Source organism: Coenobita brevimanus, chromosome 56 (assembly GCF_032717465.1).
Source record: "Coenobita brevimanus isolate Jiangsu-jjx chromosome 56, ASM3271746v2, whole genome shotgun sequence".
Taxonomy (NCBI): Eukaryota; Metazoa; Arthropoda; class Malacostraca; order Decapoda; family Coenobitidae; genus Coenobita; species Coenobita brevimanus.
Genome location: NC_137009.1, coordinates 12,931,002 through 12,945,931, shown reverse-complemented (window position 1 = coordinate 12,945,931; position 14,930 = coordinate 12,931,002). Strand labels below are relative to the sequence as shown.

The following is a 14,930-nucleotide window of genomic DNA, read 5'->3' as shown; positions in this document are numbered from 1 at the left end:
CACACCATACTTGTGACAAGGGAAACTGTAGCATGCATCACGCGTTACAGAGTATTATAGCCATGGTCTCAAATTGTACCAGCTTGAATTGAAAGCCCTAGCATTCTGTCCAAACATTTCTGGGGGAAGGTTTTAGTACTGGCTGTGATTGGACGATCATTGAGGCCATCCTTTGCAATGCTAGAATAATCATCATATTTCCGAACTAATGAACTCGGAGGACAAGTATTGTTTCACTACAATTGATGCAACTTGTGGAAGGTGCCTCATAGCTAGCTGTGGCAGGCTTAGGTTTACTAGCACAAAATTTTCCCATATTGGTAAAGTTACTGTACTGATTAGATGGCCAATATAGTATAATACGAATGCATTAAGATATAACAACGTCAATAACTTCGACCTCGTACCTAGACCCCTGCTGACAGCTCCCTTTACACAAAATGAGTCATATACAGTATTAACAGTTGCGGGCAGCAAGTCAACAACTTCGAGAGTTGCAAGATATAAATTTTCATCAATTACCATTAGCAACTTTCTTAATAATCATTTAGAAATAAGACTTTATTAACCATTCATAATTCAAGTCAAGCATAAGAATTCATTCATCCACCCATCATCCAATCCTACATTGCCCCATGAGGAGCGTAGGAGCCCGGGACTAGGCAGTTGGTACCGACATTTAAGATGAGAGTGAAAGTTACTTTAGAATTATTCTTCTGTTCATTAGAGTGTAGTGTAGTTGTTGACAATAATGCATTATTTAAATTACTGGGAGTTGTTGCCAACGTTCCACTCAGTGTTGCTACACGTACGATAATTATCGTACTGTTCGTACATTTACAGAGAGAATGATCACAGTGGTCTGCAGCACATTTCACATAGAAATAATTTGCATTTGGGAGGGCAATCGAAAAATTGGTGGGGCATTGCCCCCCGTGCCCCCCTCTAAAACCGGCCTTGCCACTCGGATATTTGAAAGTGCCGTTACTTGTGTAGTGGGACGAAACTTCGCATCTTCAAGACACTGGTGTTCCCTGTCTTACTCTATGGATAAGAGACGTGGACACTAAACAGTGACTTGAACTGACGAATTGGCTCCTCTAGCTTTAAGTGCCTTTGCAGTCTGGTACGATAGTGTACATATTGAGTGACAACTTCTTGAGAATGAGTTGAGTCCTGTTACCTACATAATACGTCATTGCTATCTCCAGTTAAATGGGCTCGTGGCCTGTTCTCCTGAGGTGGACCCTGCCTTCAAGGTGATCTCTGAGAGAGTTTACGGTGGAGGATATCAAAGGAAATCCCGCGGAGCTCATGCCAGGAGCAGGTTAACCACTCAAGTCAAGAGATATTTAGAAGGGGAACAGTTGCTGGCTGGATGGTTCAACAAATGGACACTTGTGGGTGGAGTCAGAGATTGAGTAAGGCTATTCACCCCAAGACGTTTGCCGCCTACCCCCATCCCCCCCATGATGAAAAAACAAATCATAGTACTAAGCCCTTTATTTTTCCTTGGCACACCTCGACCCACCGACCCACTTCAGCTGTTCCTGGGAGACAATCCTTGCTCGTCTTTGCATGGTCATACCCACTTCACTCAGGATCATTTAAAGAGCCATGACCTTCAGCCTCTCCGTTCATACTGTAACTGTCCTATGTCTATTCATTACTTTTTCTTGATTGCTTGACTGCACTCGGACACTGTCTCACAGCTTTTCCTAGATGACCCGTCCACTGTTTGTCGTTCCATTATTAGCACTTTTCTTTCCGCACTTCACATTTTGCACGAGAATTATTTTCTCCCCGCATCCGTCTAACTTGTTGCCAGTCAGGTTATGGTGGGGGGATACTTCTCCATTGCTCCTTCCTTCCTTCTTTCCCATTTTATGCAAAAGAGAGAGAGAGAGAGAGAGAGAGAGAGAGAGATTCTTCCAACTTCCTCATATATATAATAATGTTTTACTATATATTGTTTTTCTCTAGCTGTCAAGTGCATAGACTTCAGTACAAACCAATACAAACCTCAAGTAACTGCATAATATTTACAGCTCATTTATTTCTATAAGAACATTAAATAACATGGGATATGACGTGTTCTTCTTCGGCAATATTTTTATCATAATGTTAAATAACTTGAACTGAGCTCTCAAAAACGGAAAAAAAGCTCTGTTAATTTCCGTATAATCTTCTGGAAATATTCAACAAATTATGATTTAATTATTGCATAGTTTGAAAGTCTTAGAATTGCCATGCAAATGTTTACTGTTTTCATAATTATTTTATTAAAAGATGAGTAATCTATTATATTATCTCGTTTGCGTGTTTATTTTTATTTTTATTTTTTTCAATAAGCGTTTGCATTTAAGTTTCTTGTTTACCTCTTATTATATGTCGCCGTATGAAATTTCTTTGAATCGAGAATGTTGCAGCGTGAAAAAGAGACACAATTTATAGGGAAAAAACAGAACAATCAACCCATTCTGATAACCAAGTTAAAATAGTACACCTGAGTTTATGCCAAACATACTATCCCAAATGACCATATCCTAATAAAAAAAGATATCCTACACTGACTGTTTTTCTCTAACAAAGCTGTCCCAACAAAGGTATATTCAGGTGGTATGAGGAATTAAGGAAATTAAAATGCAATATTACTAAAGGAAGATTACTTTTTTGTGTGTGTGTGCCTAGCATGATTGTTTGGGTGTTCAAACTGAACTACTTTGTAATTTTTTTTTTCCATTCCTTGCATGTTGTGGGCATCTTTAATACTTTGCTATTCTAATTTATTTCGGACGCAAGATAAGCTCTGCAAACTGACACGATTACAGAGTATGCCAGCCGTCCTCTTGTCCAGAAAGTTCTTCTGTATATTTTACACATTAGAGTATTCTGTTCGTGATAACTTTCTTATCCAGTGCTTTCTATGGGAGAATAAAACCATTATATCCTCTTACTCAAAGCTAGCTGAAGAGGGAATGGAATAATTGCGTGGTTGTAACTGAAGCAAAACAATTGAGTTCTTCATTATTAAGGGCATGTTTGTCTACCTACTCTTTCAATTCAGAATGTTAAATTGTAGGATCTGACTGATCAGAATTTCTTTTTCTTAAAATACTCTCTGAAAATAATGTTACTCAGAGTCATGGGTGTTGCAGAATGGTAACATGCACACATTTTAATTTAGTCCTTCAAGTTACTGAACTTGTTGGGTTAGGTCACTTCGACCTAGAAGGCCAACCTGAAGAGTTTTTATTCACTTTACATCGAAGCCGGTGGGAGGGTTGAGGATAAGGAAAAAACGAAGGGATTCGATTTTGAGAACAAGCAACGTCAAGATCACAGGGAAAAGTCAAAGTTCGAGCCATCTGTCTGTGTGTTAGTAAAATAACTAAAACAACTTCTATCTGAGATGGTCCAAAATTGGTGGAAGGGTTCGGTTTAAACAAGGGTTTGCCTTTTTTTTTCTTTTTTTAAGAACAATAGGTTAAGGACACGCGCAATGGTCAACTACTTGTTGTTAAAATGGAAAATTTACGTAAATTGGATGTTTACAAATTGTATACACTATTCATGAGTGACAGTATCAGTATTACTAGTGGATGTATAATCATTTAATTAGTAATCAAATCTTGTGAGCAGAGAATATATAACTCTGTGGTTCAACTAACAAAAAAGTGATGTACACATATCTCTCCTCGATAGGGCTCATTACTTCAGTTAATTTTGTAAGAAAAGACTGCTACCAAACATGTCATTTATAAAATGAAATTATACTTTTCTACTGATTTTGATATAATCATGGCAATAATATTTCATTAAAAATACTGAGTTATAATTTCATTTACTTTAAAAACTCACAGTCATAAATGTTAGTGCATAGCATACCTAACTTTTACGTTCCTTGCATTACATAGCTATAATTTTCTGCACTTTTCAGCTTTCACACTATCATGGGATCACTGACTCATTTGGCGGCTGCATTACTGTTTGGTCTACTTATCGTCAAACCATCAGCAGTGATGCAACGTCTCTCAGCTACTGTGGCTGCGGAGGTGGATATATTTGGAAACATGGAAGCCATCCAGGCATCAACTGTAATGAACCTTCTTGCTGAACAGTACACACCACAGTGTCTAAGAGCTGTGATAATGCCTGAAGAAGGTAATACATCAAACCCTTGGTCAATTAATGGAACAAACGTACATCCAGAAAATACATTACACTCCCGACAAGTCAACCGTTATGAAAAAAATTCAATGGAAAATATAATTATGGACCAGGCAAAATCAGATGTGAAAATTATCCTAGGTCAGAGAGTTTCTCACCAAAATCATGAAACACTGAATTACATAAAGAAATATACAGCAAGAGTGACTCCATATTCCTGCATAACGTACATGATGCCAGAACCACCCGACTCCCAATTACTGGCTTTACTAACAGATGCTTCCTCCAACAAGCTAACACAATACTTCCTCGTCCACGCCAAAGACTTCGTTGAGGCTGAACGCTTGCTCCTGGATCAACGCCTGAGGAAGGAACAATACATAGTTGCCATCATCCCACAGAAGAATCAAAACAGTAGCTACTGGCGTGTAATAATCCGCCAGCTCTTGCACCCTTCAGGCTCCCCCAAAGTTCTCAGTGTAAACAAATGGTCCAGTGTCACGGGCCTTGCAAATACCAATGACATATTTCCAGATCAGATGGCTGATTTCTGTGGAATCAAACTTGTTGGTTCTGGTTTGTACTACAGGCCATATGTGGATTATGAGGTTGTAGAAGGATCCAGGGTGGTAGTACCTAAACCATCCATTGACATCAACACTCTGGATGCAGTTGCGTACAAACTCAACTTCACCTACGACATCGTCATGCCCGCTGATGGTGAATGGGGTGTTCTCAAAGATGATGTGAGTATTGGGAAGTCTGTCTGTCTGTCTGTCTGTCTCTCTCTCTCTGTCTCTCTCTCTCTCTCTGTCAGTCTGTCTGTCTGTCTGTCTCTCTGTCTCTCTCTATTTGTGTGTGTGTGTGTGTTGTTACGGAACAGAGAAAACTGTCCCGCAAAGTTCCAGGTTCAAAACAAAAGAGTTAGGTAAAATTACAAGTTAAAGTTTAATGCTCAAACTAACTACTAAACATTCAGGACTCATAAGGATAATGTAATGGCAAAAAACAGGTTAAATATATGGTTAACTGCAATAGCCTCTATTAACACGAAATTAGCAACTGTAAATTTATCTAAGTCAGCCCTGATAAAATGAGAAAACCGGATAATGCTCAGTGAATGCAAGATATATTATTACAGATACAAAATATTATTATTAATGGCTGACACCAAAAACACATGAATTGCAAAAACCCCACTAGGCCCACGAATTAACACCTTATGCTATGCAGTACAAGAAAAAATGCAATAACACTTATACTCAAATTACACAGCTGCTAGATGGTTGGAGACTTCCTGAGCACTCACAATAATAACAACTGTACAGGGGAGGACAGAGATGTGAACAAAATGAGGAGTAGATCTAAGTGGCAATTAATGTAGAGACTGAGCTCATTATATAGGGGCCGGTAGAGCTTGATACAACTTGTAAGAAGGACGCGCAAATGAAGCCATAGGGGACAAAGAGTTGACAATCCTGCTCTGAACAACAGAAAGAACGACTTCATCTACTATAAGGGAGGAGGGGGGGAGTGAGGTAGAACACGCACTATGGAAGCCACGAGGCGAATCGTGTTCAAACATGCAGCATACTGTACGTTAGAATTATACAAAGCATGATGAAATCTTAGGCTATGTAACACCTCCCCACAAAGAAAAAGAAATTTACAAAGGAAATTTCTTATTACTCTAAAACAATCTGTCTAAAGTCTAGATAAGCAATCTGCAAAAACATTTTCTTTCCCCTTGACGTGCTGTATGTCTAATGAATACTCCTGAAGAAGTAGACTCCATCTTGTCAATCTCTGATTTTTATCTTTAAACTTACTAAGGAATTTCAGTGGGTTATGATCGGTATAAATGACTATGGGGTCAAAACCAGAACACAAATAAAATGAAAAATGCTGTAAACCAAAAATCAAGGCCAAAAGCTTTTTCTCAATAGTTGAGTAGTTCTTTTGAGGTGGAGTGAACTTCTTACTGTAATAAGATACAGGGTATTCAATACCCTGATCATCCTCTTGCAGCAAAACAGCCCCAGCTCCTGTATCACTTGCGTCAACAGCCATCTTAAAAGGCTTAGCAAAATTTGGAGTAGCGAGCACTGGCTGACTTAATAGGATAGCTTTAAGTTTGCTGAAAGAGGATTCACAGTTATCGGTCCAGACAAATTTAACTCCCTTTTTCAGTAGGTCTGTAAGTGGTGATACAAGAATTGAAAAATTAAGAACAAATCTCCTGTAATAACCTACCATTCCCAAAAATCTTTGTAGCTCTTTCCTACTTTTAGGTCTGGGAAGATCACTTATAACCTGAACGTTAGCTCCTGGTGGTGCAACATGTCCATCACCAAATACGTACCCAAGGTACTGAATTTTAGCTTGACCAAACTCTCACTTTGATAAATTAGCTACTAAGATTAGCCTGAACCAAATGCCCGAGAAATTTACTGACATGGCATAGGTGATCTTTCCAGTTGCCACTGAAGATTAATACATCATCAATATAAACAACACACCCTGCCAAACCCTCTGTTACAACATTCATGAGCTTCTGAAAACTGGCTGGTACATTCTTCATACCATATGGCATTACAGAACATGCAAAAGTCTTTCCTAGTGTTACAAAACATGAGATCTCCCTAGCACGTTCAGTCATAGGTACTTGCCAGTATCCCTTTAACAAATCAAACTTACTTATGTACCTAGCCTTATCTTGTCTATGCAATCTTCCACACGAGGGAGAGGGTAAGTGTCTGTTTTGGTTATCTGATTAACACGTCTGTAGTCGATGCAAAGCTGCTGTGACCCACCTGGCTTAGGGACTAGAGTGACAGGAGAACTCCACTCGCTCTGACAGGGCTCAATCATCTTGTGGTCCAACAGGTAGCCAAGCTCCTTCTGGATGAGAGGAACTTTCACTGGGTTCACACGGTAAGGAGGCAGTTTAATTGGCTTTGCGTCTCCAACATCGACATCATGCATCAACACAGTGGTTCTTCCTGGAGTGGCACGGAACACTTGCGGGTACTCCTGCAGTAATGCCGAAAACTCCTGGCTTTCCTCAGGAGCTAGATGAGAAAGCTTAGTCTGGAGATCATTCATGATATCAGGATTCTTCCCCAAACTATCACTCAGGCTCATGCTGCATGGGAGAACTTCACTTGCAGACTCGGGTGGAACAGCTACAGTGCAGACTGGGTTATTTTCGTCCCGCCTGTGATATAACTTTAGCATGTTGATGTGACAAAGTTACTTGTTCTTTCTATGATCTGGTGTGGCGATGACATAGTTGACATCACTGAGTTTCTTCTCCACGAAATAAGGACCACTAAACTTGGCTTGAAGAGGTTGCCCATGCACCGGTAGCAGAATCAAAACCTGATCTCCTGGCTGAAAGTGGCGTAACCTGGACGTCTTATCATACCAAGTCTTCATCTTCTCCTGAGCAGCTCCTAAATTCTCTCTCGCCAGCTGTAAAGCAGTGGACAGCCGTTCTTTGAACTTCATCACATACTCCAGCAGGTTGACGTCATCTTCCTCCGACAGCCAGCATTCCTTGAGTAACTTAAGGGGTCCTCTTACTTCATGGCCAAACAGTAGTTCAAAGGGTGAGAAGCCCAGTGATTCATTTGGAGATTCTCTTGCGGCAAATACAACGAATGGAAGACCTATATCCCAGTCTTTCTGATGTTCCAAACAGTATTTCTTGAGCATCGATTTGAGTGTTTGATGATATCTCTCCAACGCTCCTTGGGTCTGGGGATGGTAAGCTGAATACGTGATCTGGGTGATGCCCAATTCTTTCAGAGACTGCTTGAAAACATTTGACATGAAATTACTTCCCCGGTCTGACTGTACCTCCTTGGGCAGACCAGACTTTGTGAAGAACCCTAGCATTTCCTTAACCACGTTCTTTGCTGAGATATTTCTAAGTGGAATGGCTTCAGTATAACGAGTAGCCATATTAATCAGGGTCAACACATGAGAAAATCCTGAAGAAGTCTTAGGAAGAGGGCCCACAATATCCACCAACACACGGGTGAATGCACCTCAAAAGGAGGAATGGGAACTAGAGGTGCAACCTTTTCGGTCTGATTACACTTCCCCACAACTTGACAGGTGTGACAAGACTTACAATACCAGGAAATATCCCTGAAAATACCTGGCCAGTAGAAGTGTTTCAAAATGCGTGCCACAGTCTTTCTCACTCCAAGGTGTCCTGCCAAACTGGAATCATGAGCCACTCTAATGATATCCTACCTACAAACACGAGGGATGACAACTTGATGTACAACCTCCCATTCACAGTCGGCTGATGCTGTTGGGGGTCTCCACTTCCTCATAAGTACTCCTGACTTTATATAACAACAAGTAGAAGCACCAGCTGACTCTTCCTCACTGCAAGCAGAGTTAGCTAGACCTTTCAACTCAGGGTCATCAACCTGCAACTCAACCAACTCTTGACGAGACAAATTATCAACACTACGCGGTACTGCCTCATCTGGTGAGTGGTCCAAATTAGCAAGAAAAGTGTCAGCTAGGATAACATCATCATCATCATTATCCTCTAAGTCACCAGTAACTTTAGACTCAGCCCTAGTGACAGCACATGCAGGGAACACATCAGGGACATCACAATCCTGGGCCGCAGCCACTGGCTCACTAGACAACTGAGGAGCTGGACACACTTGACTTCCACCAATATCATTTCCAAGTAAGAAAGTTACACCTGACATTCGGAGTGTCTCAACCAACCCAACCATAATGGAACCATTAACAAAACCAGACTCTAAATTCACTCTGCACAGAGGGACAGAGAAGTAATTATTCCCTACACCTTGTAAGATTACAGTTTCATCAGAGGAATTAACATTAGAGCCTAGAACACTGGTCAGCATAAGGGATTGGCAAGCACCTGTATCACGATATATTTTAACTGATTTCCTGTCATTACTGTCCAGAGGACTGACAAAACCATCAGACAGGAAATTAGCACATGAACTCTTTAGAGTGTCACCCACGTTACTTCTGAAAAGAGGAGCTTCATTATGAGGATTTAATTTACCCCTCAAAGAAGGTTCAGTTAACTCAGTTAAAGAATTCTGGGAACTCTCAAGGGTGGACACTAGACCAATTGACTGAATATTTAAAGACTCCTTTTTGTTCACATCACACTGTCTCCTGAAACATTTCTCCGTAGTATGACCAAGCTGACTACAATAAGTACATTTACTTTTCTGAAATCTAGAGCTGGAGCTGGTATTTACTTCCTGAGAAACATCATCTTTATTCTCTTTCCTGTTACCTGTACTCTGAGTAGAGGCAATGTACTTACTCTCAGCTTTCCTTTTTTCTTTAGAATATCTCTTGTGAGTGAGAACATATTCATTAGCTAAAACTGCAGCATCAGACAAATTATCTATTCTTTTCTCATCAAGATATAGGCTTACATCTTTATTAATACACCTTTTGAAGTCCTCCAGCAAAATCATCTGCTTAAATTTCCCAAAATCAGAATGCACATTCTTAGAATTTAACCACTGCTCTAACAGATCTTCTTTGATTATTGCATACTCAACATAGGATTGCTTATCTTGCTTATTAGTTGTCCTAAATTTTACTCTATAGGCTTCAGGAACAAGCTCATAGGCCTTAAGAATCAAGCTCTTAACTACATCATAATTATCACATTGATCCTGAGGCAAAGATGCATAAGTTACTTGAGCTTTACCGGTGAGAACAGTTTGAAGGAGTACTGGCCAATACTCTTGGGGCCAATTAAAACCTGTAGCTACCCTCTCAAACAACTGAAAATACTTTGTTAAATCAAATTCGTTAAAAGGAGGGACAAGTTTAACATTTTTAGCCACATCAAAATCATCAGAGCTAGATGATCCAGTTCCACCTTGTTTCATGCGATACTCATGGTCTGCCTGAATCCTAGCTAGTTCAATTTGTGCCTGAGCCTGTGCCTGTGCCTCCTGAATACGAGCCTGACACTCAGCGTCCTTGGCCTCAGAATCAGCCTCCTTAGTACGTGCCTGAAACTCAGCCTCCTTAACACGAGCCTCCTGCAGAGCTAGCTGGAACTTAGCTATTTCTATCTGCGTTTGCTCATTTGTAGGAGTTACATTAAACAAGCTTTCATTAATCATGTCAACAATTTGATCTTTAGAATGATGAGAGCGAAGAGGAATTCCCGATTGTTGAGCAACAAGCTTAAGTTCATTCTTTCTTCTGTTTTCAACATCACACACTGTTTGCACATTTGACAAAAAATCTATGGCTTCATCAAGCGTAGTAATAGTAGACATCATGAATAAATCACAGTCACAAAATATCAAGCAATATCCTAATGATAATATCCTGAATATCCTGATAGGAGGTCGCCAAATTTATGTTACGGAACAGAGAAAACTGTCCCGCAAAGTTCCAGGTTCAAAACAAAAGAGTTAGGTAAAATTACAAGTTAAAGTTTAATGCTCAAACTAACAACTAAACATTCAGGACTCATAAGGATAATGTAATGGCAAAAAACAGGTTAAATATATGGTTAACTGCAATAGCCTCTATTAACACGAAATTAGCAAGTGTAAATTTATCTAAGTCAGCCCTGATAAAATGAGAAAACCGGATAATGCTCAGTGAATGCAAGATATATTATTACAGATACAAAATATTATTATTAATGGCTGACACCAAAAACACATGAATTGCAAAAACCCCACTAGGGCCACGAATTAACACCTTATGCTATGCAGTACAAGAAAAAATGCAATAACACTTATACTCAAATTACACAGCTGCTAGATGGTTGGAGACTTCCTGAGCACTCACAATAATAACAACTGTACAGGGGAGGACAGAGATGTGAACAAAATGAGGAGTAGATCTAAGTGGCAATTAATGTAGAGACTGAGCTCATTATATAGGGGCCGGTAGAGCTTGATACAACTTGTAAGAAGGACGCGCAAATGAAGCCATAGGGGACAAAGAGTTGACAATCCTGCTCTGAACAACAGAAAGAACGACTTCATCTACTATAAGGGAGGAGGGGGGGAGTGAGGTAGAACACGCACTATGGAAGCCACGAGGCGAATCGTGTTAAAACATGCAGCATACTGTACGTTAGAATTATACAAAGCATGATGAAATCTTAGGCTATGTAACACCTCCCCACAAAGAAAAAGAAATTTACAAAGGAAATTTCTTATTACTCTAAAACAATCTGTCTAAAGTCTAGATAAGCAATCTGCAAAAACATTTTCTTTCCCCTTGACGTGCTGTATGTCTAATGAATACTCCTGAAGAAGTAGACTCCATCTTGTCAATCTCTGATTTTTATCTTTAAACTTACTAAGGAATTTCAGTGGGTTATGATCGGTATAAATGACTATGGGGTCAAAACCAGAACACAAATAAAATGAAAAATGCTGTAAACCAAAAATCAAGGCCAAAAGCTTTTTCTCAATAGTTGAGTAGTTCTTTTGAGGTGGAGTGAACTTCTTACTGTAATAAGATACAGGGTATTCATTACCCTGATCATCCTCTTGCAGCAAAACAGCCCCAGCTCCTGTATCACTTGCGTCAACAGCCATCTTAAAAGGCTTAGCAAAATTTGGAGTAGCAAGCACTGGCTGACTTAATAGGATAGCTTTAAGTTTGCTGAAAGAGGATTCACAGTTATCGGTCCAGACAAATTTAACTCCCTTTTTCAGTAGGTCTGTAAGTGGTGATACAAGAATTGAAAAATTAAGAACAAATCTCCTGTAATAACCTACCATTCCCAAAAATCTTTGTAGCTCTTTCCTACTTTTAGGTCTGGGAAGATCACTTATAACCTGAACGTTAGCTCCTGGTGGTGCAACATGTCCATCACCAAATACGTACCCAAGGTACTGAATTTTAGCTTGACCAAACTCTCACTTTGATAAATTAGCTACAAGATTAGCCTGAACCAAATGCCCGAGAAATTTACTGACATGGCATAGGTGATCTTTCCAGTTGCCACTGAAGATTAATACATCATCAATATAAACAACACACCCTGCCAAACCCTCTGTTACAACATTCATGAGCTTCTGAAAACTGGCTGGTACATTCTTCATACCATATGGCATTACAGAACATGCAAAAGTCTTTCCTAGTGTTACAAAACATGAGATCTCCCTAGCACGTTCAGTCATAGGTACTTGCCAGTATCCCTTTAACAAATCAAACTTACTTATGTACCTAGCCTTATCTTGTCTATGCAATCTTCCACACGAGGGAGAGGGTAAGTGTCTGTTTTGGTTATCTGATTAACACGTCTGTAGTCGATGCAAAGCTGCTGTGACCCACCTGGCTTAGGGACTAGAGTGACAGGAGAACTCCACTCGCTCTGACAGGGCTCAATCATCTTGTGGTCCAACAGGTAGCCAAGCTCCTTCTGGATGAGAGGAACTTTCACTGGGTTCACACGGTAAGGAGGCAGTTTAATTGGCTTTGCGTCTCCAACATCGACATCATGCATCAACACAGTGGTTCTTCCTGGAGTGGCACGGAACACTTGCGGGTACTTCTGCAGTAATGCCGAAAACTCCTGGCTTTCCTCAGGAGCTAGATGAGAAAGCTTAGTCTGGAGATCATTCATGATATCAGGATTCTTCCCCAAACTATCACTCAGGCTCATGCTGCATGGGAGAACTTCACTTGCAGACTCGGGTGGAACAGCTACAGTGCAGACTGGGTTATTTTCGTCCCGCCTGTGATATAACTTTAGCATGTTGATGTGACAAAGTTACTTGTTCTTTCTATGATCTGGTGTGGCGATGACATAGTTGACATCACTGAGTTTCTTCTCCACGAAATAAGGACCACTAAACTTGGCTTGAAGAGGTTGCCCATGCACCGGTAGCAGAATCAAAACCTGATCTCCTGGCTGAAAGTGGCGTAACCTGGACGTCTTATCATACCAAGTCTTCATCTTCTCCTGAGCAGCTCCTAAATTCTCTCTCGCCAGCTGTAAAGCAGTGGACAGCCGTTCTTTGAACTTCATCACATACTCCAGCAGGTTGACGTCATCTTCCTCCGACAGCCAGCATTCCTTGAGTAACTTAAGGGGTCCTCTTACTTCATGGCCAAACAGTAGTTCAAAGGGTGAGAAGCCCAGTGATTCATTTGGAGATTCTCTTGCGGCAAATACAACGAATGGAAGACCTATATCCCAGTCTTTCTGATGTTCCAAACAGTATTTCTTGAGCATCGATTTGAGTGTTTGATGATATCTCTCCAACGCTCCTTGGGTCTGGGGATGGTAAGCTGAAGACGTGATCTGGGTGATGCCCAATTCTTTCAGAGACTGCTTGAAAACATTTGACATGAAATTACTTCCCCGGTCTGACTGTACCTCCTTGGGCAGACCAAACTTTGTGAAGAACCCTAGCATTTCCTTAACCACGTTCTTTGCTGAGATATTTCTAAGTGGAATGGCTTCAGTATAACGAGTAGCCATATTAATCAGGGTCAACACATGAGAAAATCCTGAAGAAGTCTTAGGAAGAGGGCCCACAATATCCACCAACACACGGGTGAATGCACCTCAAAAGGAGGAATGGGAACTAGAGGTGCAACCTTTTCGGTCTGATTACACTTCCCCACAACTTGACAGGTGTGACAAGACTTACAATACCAGGAAATATCCCTGAAAATACCTGGCCAGTAGAAGTGTTTCAAAATGCGTGCCACAGTCTTTCTCACTCCAAGGTGTCCTGCCAAACTGGAATCATGAGCCACTCTAATGATATCCTACCTACAAACACGAGGGATGACAACTTGATGTACAACCTCCCATTCACAGTCGGCTGATGCTGTTGGGGGTCTCCACTTCCTCATAAGTACTCTTGACTTTATATAACAACAAGTAGAAGCACCAGCTGACTCTTCCTCACTGCAAGCAGAGTTAGCTAGACCTTTCAACTCAGGGTCATCAACCTGCAACTCAACCAACTCTTGACGAGACAAATTATCAACACTACGCGGTACTGCCTCATCTGGTGAGTGGTCCAAATTAGCAAGAAAAGTGTCAGCTAGGATAACATCATCATCATCATTATCCTCTAAGTCACCAGTAACTTTAGACTCAGCCCTAGTGACAGCACATGCAGGGAACACATCAGGGACATCACAATCCTGGGCCGCAGCCACTGGCTCACTAGACAACTGAGGAGCTGGACACACTTGACTTCCACCAATATCATTTCCAAGTAAGAAAGTTACACCTGACATTCGGAGTGTCTCAACCAACCCAACCATAATGGAACCATTAACAAAACCAGACTCTAAATTCACTCTGCACAGAGGGACAGAGAAGTAATTATTCCCTACACCTTGTAAGATTACAGTTTCATCAGAGGAATTAACATTAGAGCCTAGAACACTGGTCAGCATAAGGGATTGGCAAGCACCTGTATCACGATATATTTTAACTGATTTCCTGTCATTACTGTCCAGAGGACTGACAAAACCATCAGACAGGAAATTAGCACATGAACTCTTTAGAGTGTCACCCACGTTACTTCTGAAAAGAGGAGCTTCATCATGAGGATTTAATTTACCCCTCAAAGAAGGTTCAGTTAACTCAGTTAAAGAATTCTGGGAACTCTCAAGGGTGAACACTAGACTAATTGACTGAATATTTAAAGACTCCTTTTTGTTCACATCACACTGTCTCCTGAAACATTTCTCCGTAGTATGACCAAGCTTACTACAATAAGTAC

The 14,930-nt window shown here is 40.6% G+C and overlaps 1 protein-coding gene across 1 annotated transcript in view; it reads left to right on the top strand.

Moving 5' to 3' along the window:
• Positions 1 to 3,953: 3,953 nt before the first annotated feature.
• Positions 3,954 to 14,930, top strand: part of LOC145401646 (glutamate receptor ionotropic, kainate glr-3-like) — a 513,320-nt gene continuing 502,343 nt past the window's right edge. The window contains exons 1-2 of the mRNA XM_080273838.1: positions 3,954 to 4,164; positions 4,447 to 4,916. Of these exons, the coding sequence (XP_080129964.1) occupies positions 3,954 to 4,164; positions 4,447 to 4,916 (681 nt within the window). The remainder of the gene's footprint in view (positions 4,165 to 4,446; positions 4,917 to 14,930) is intronic.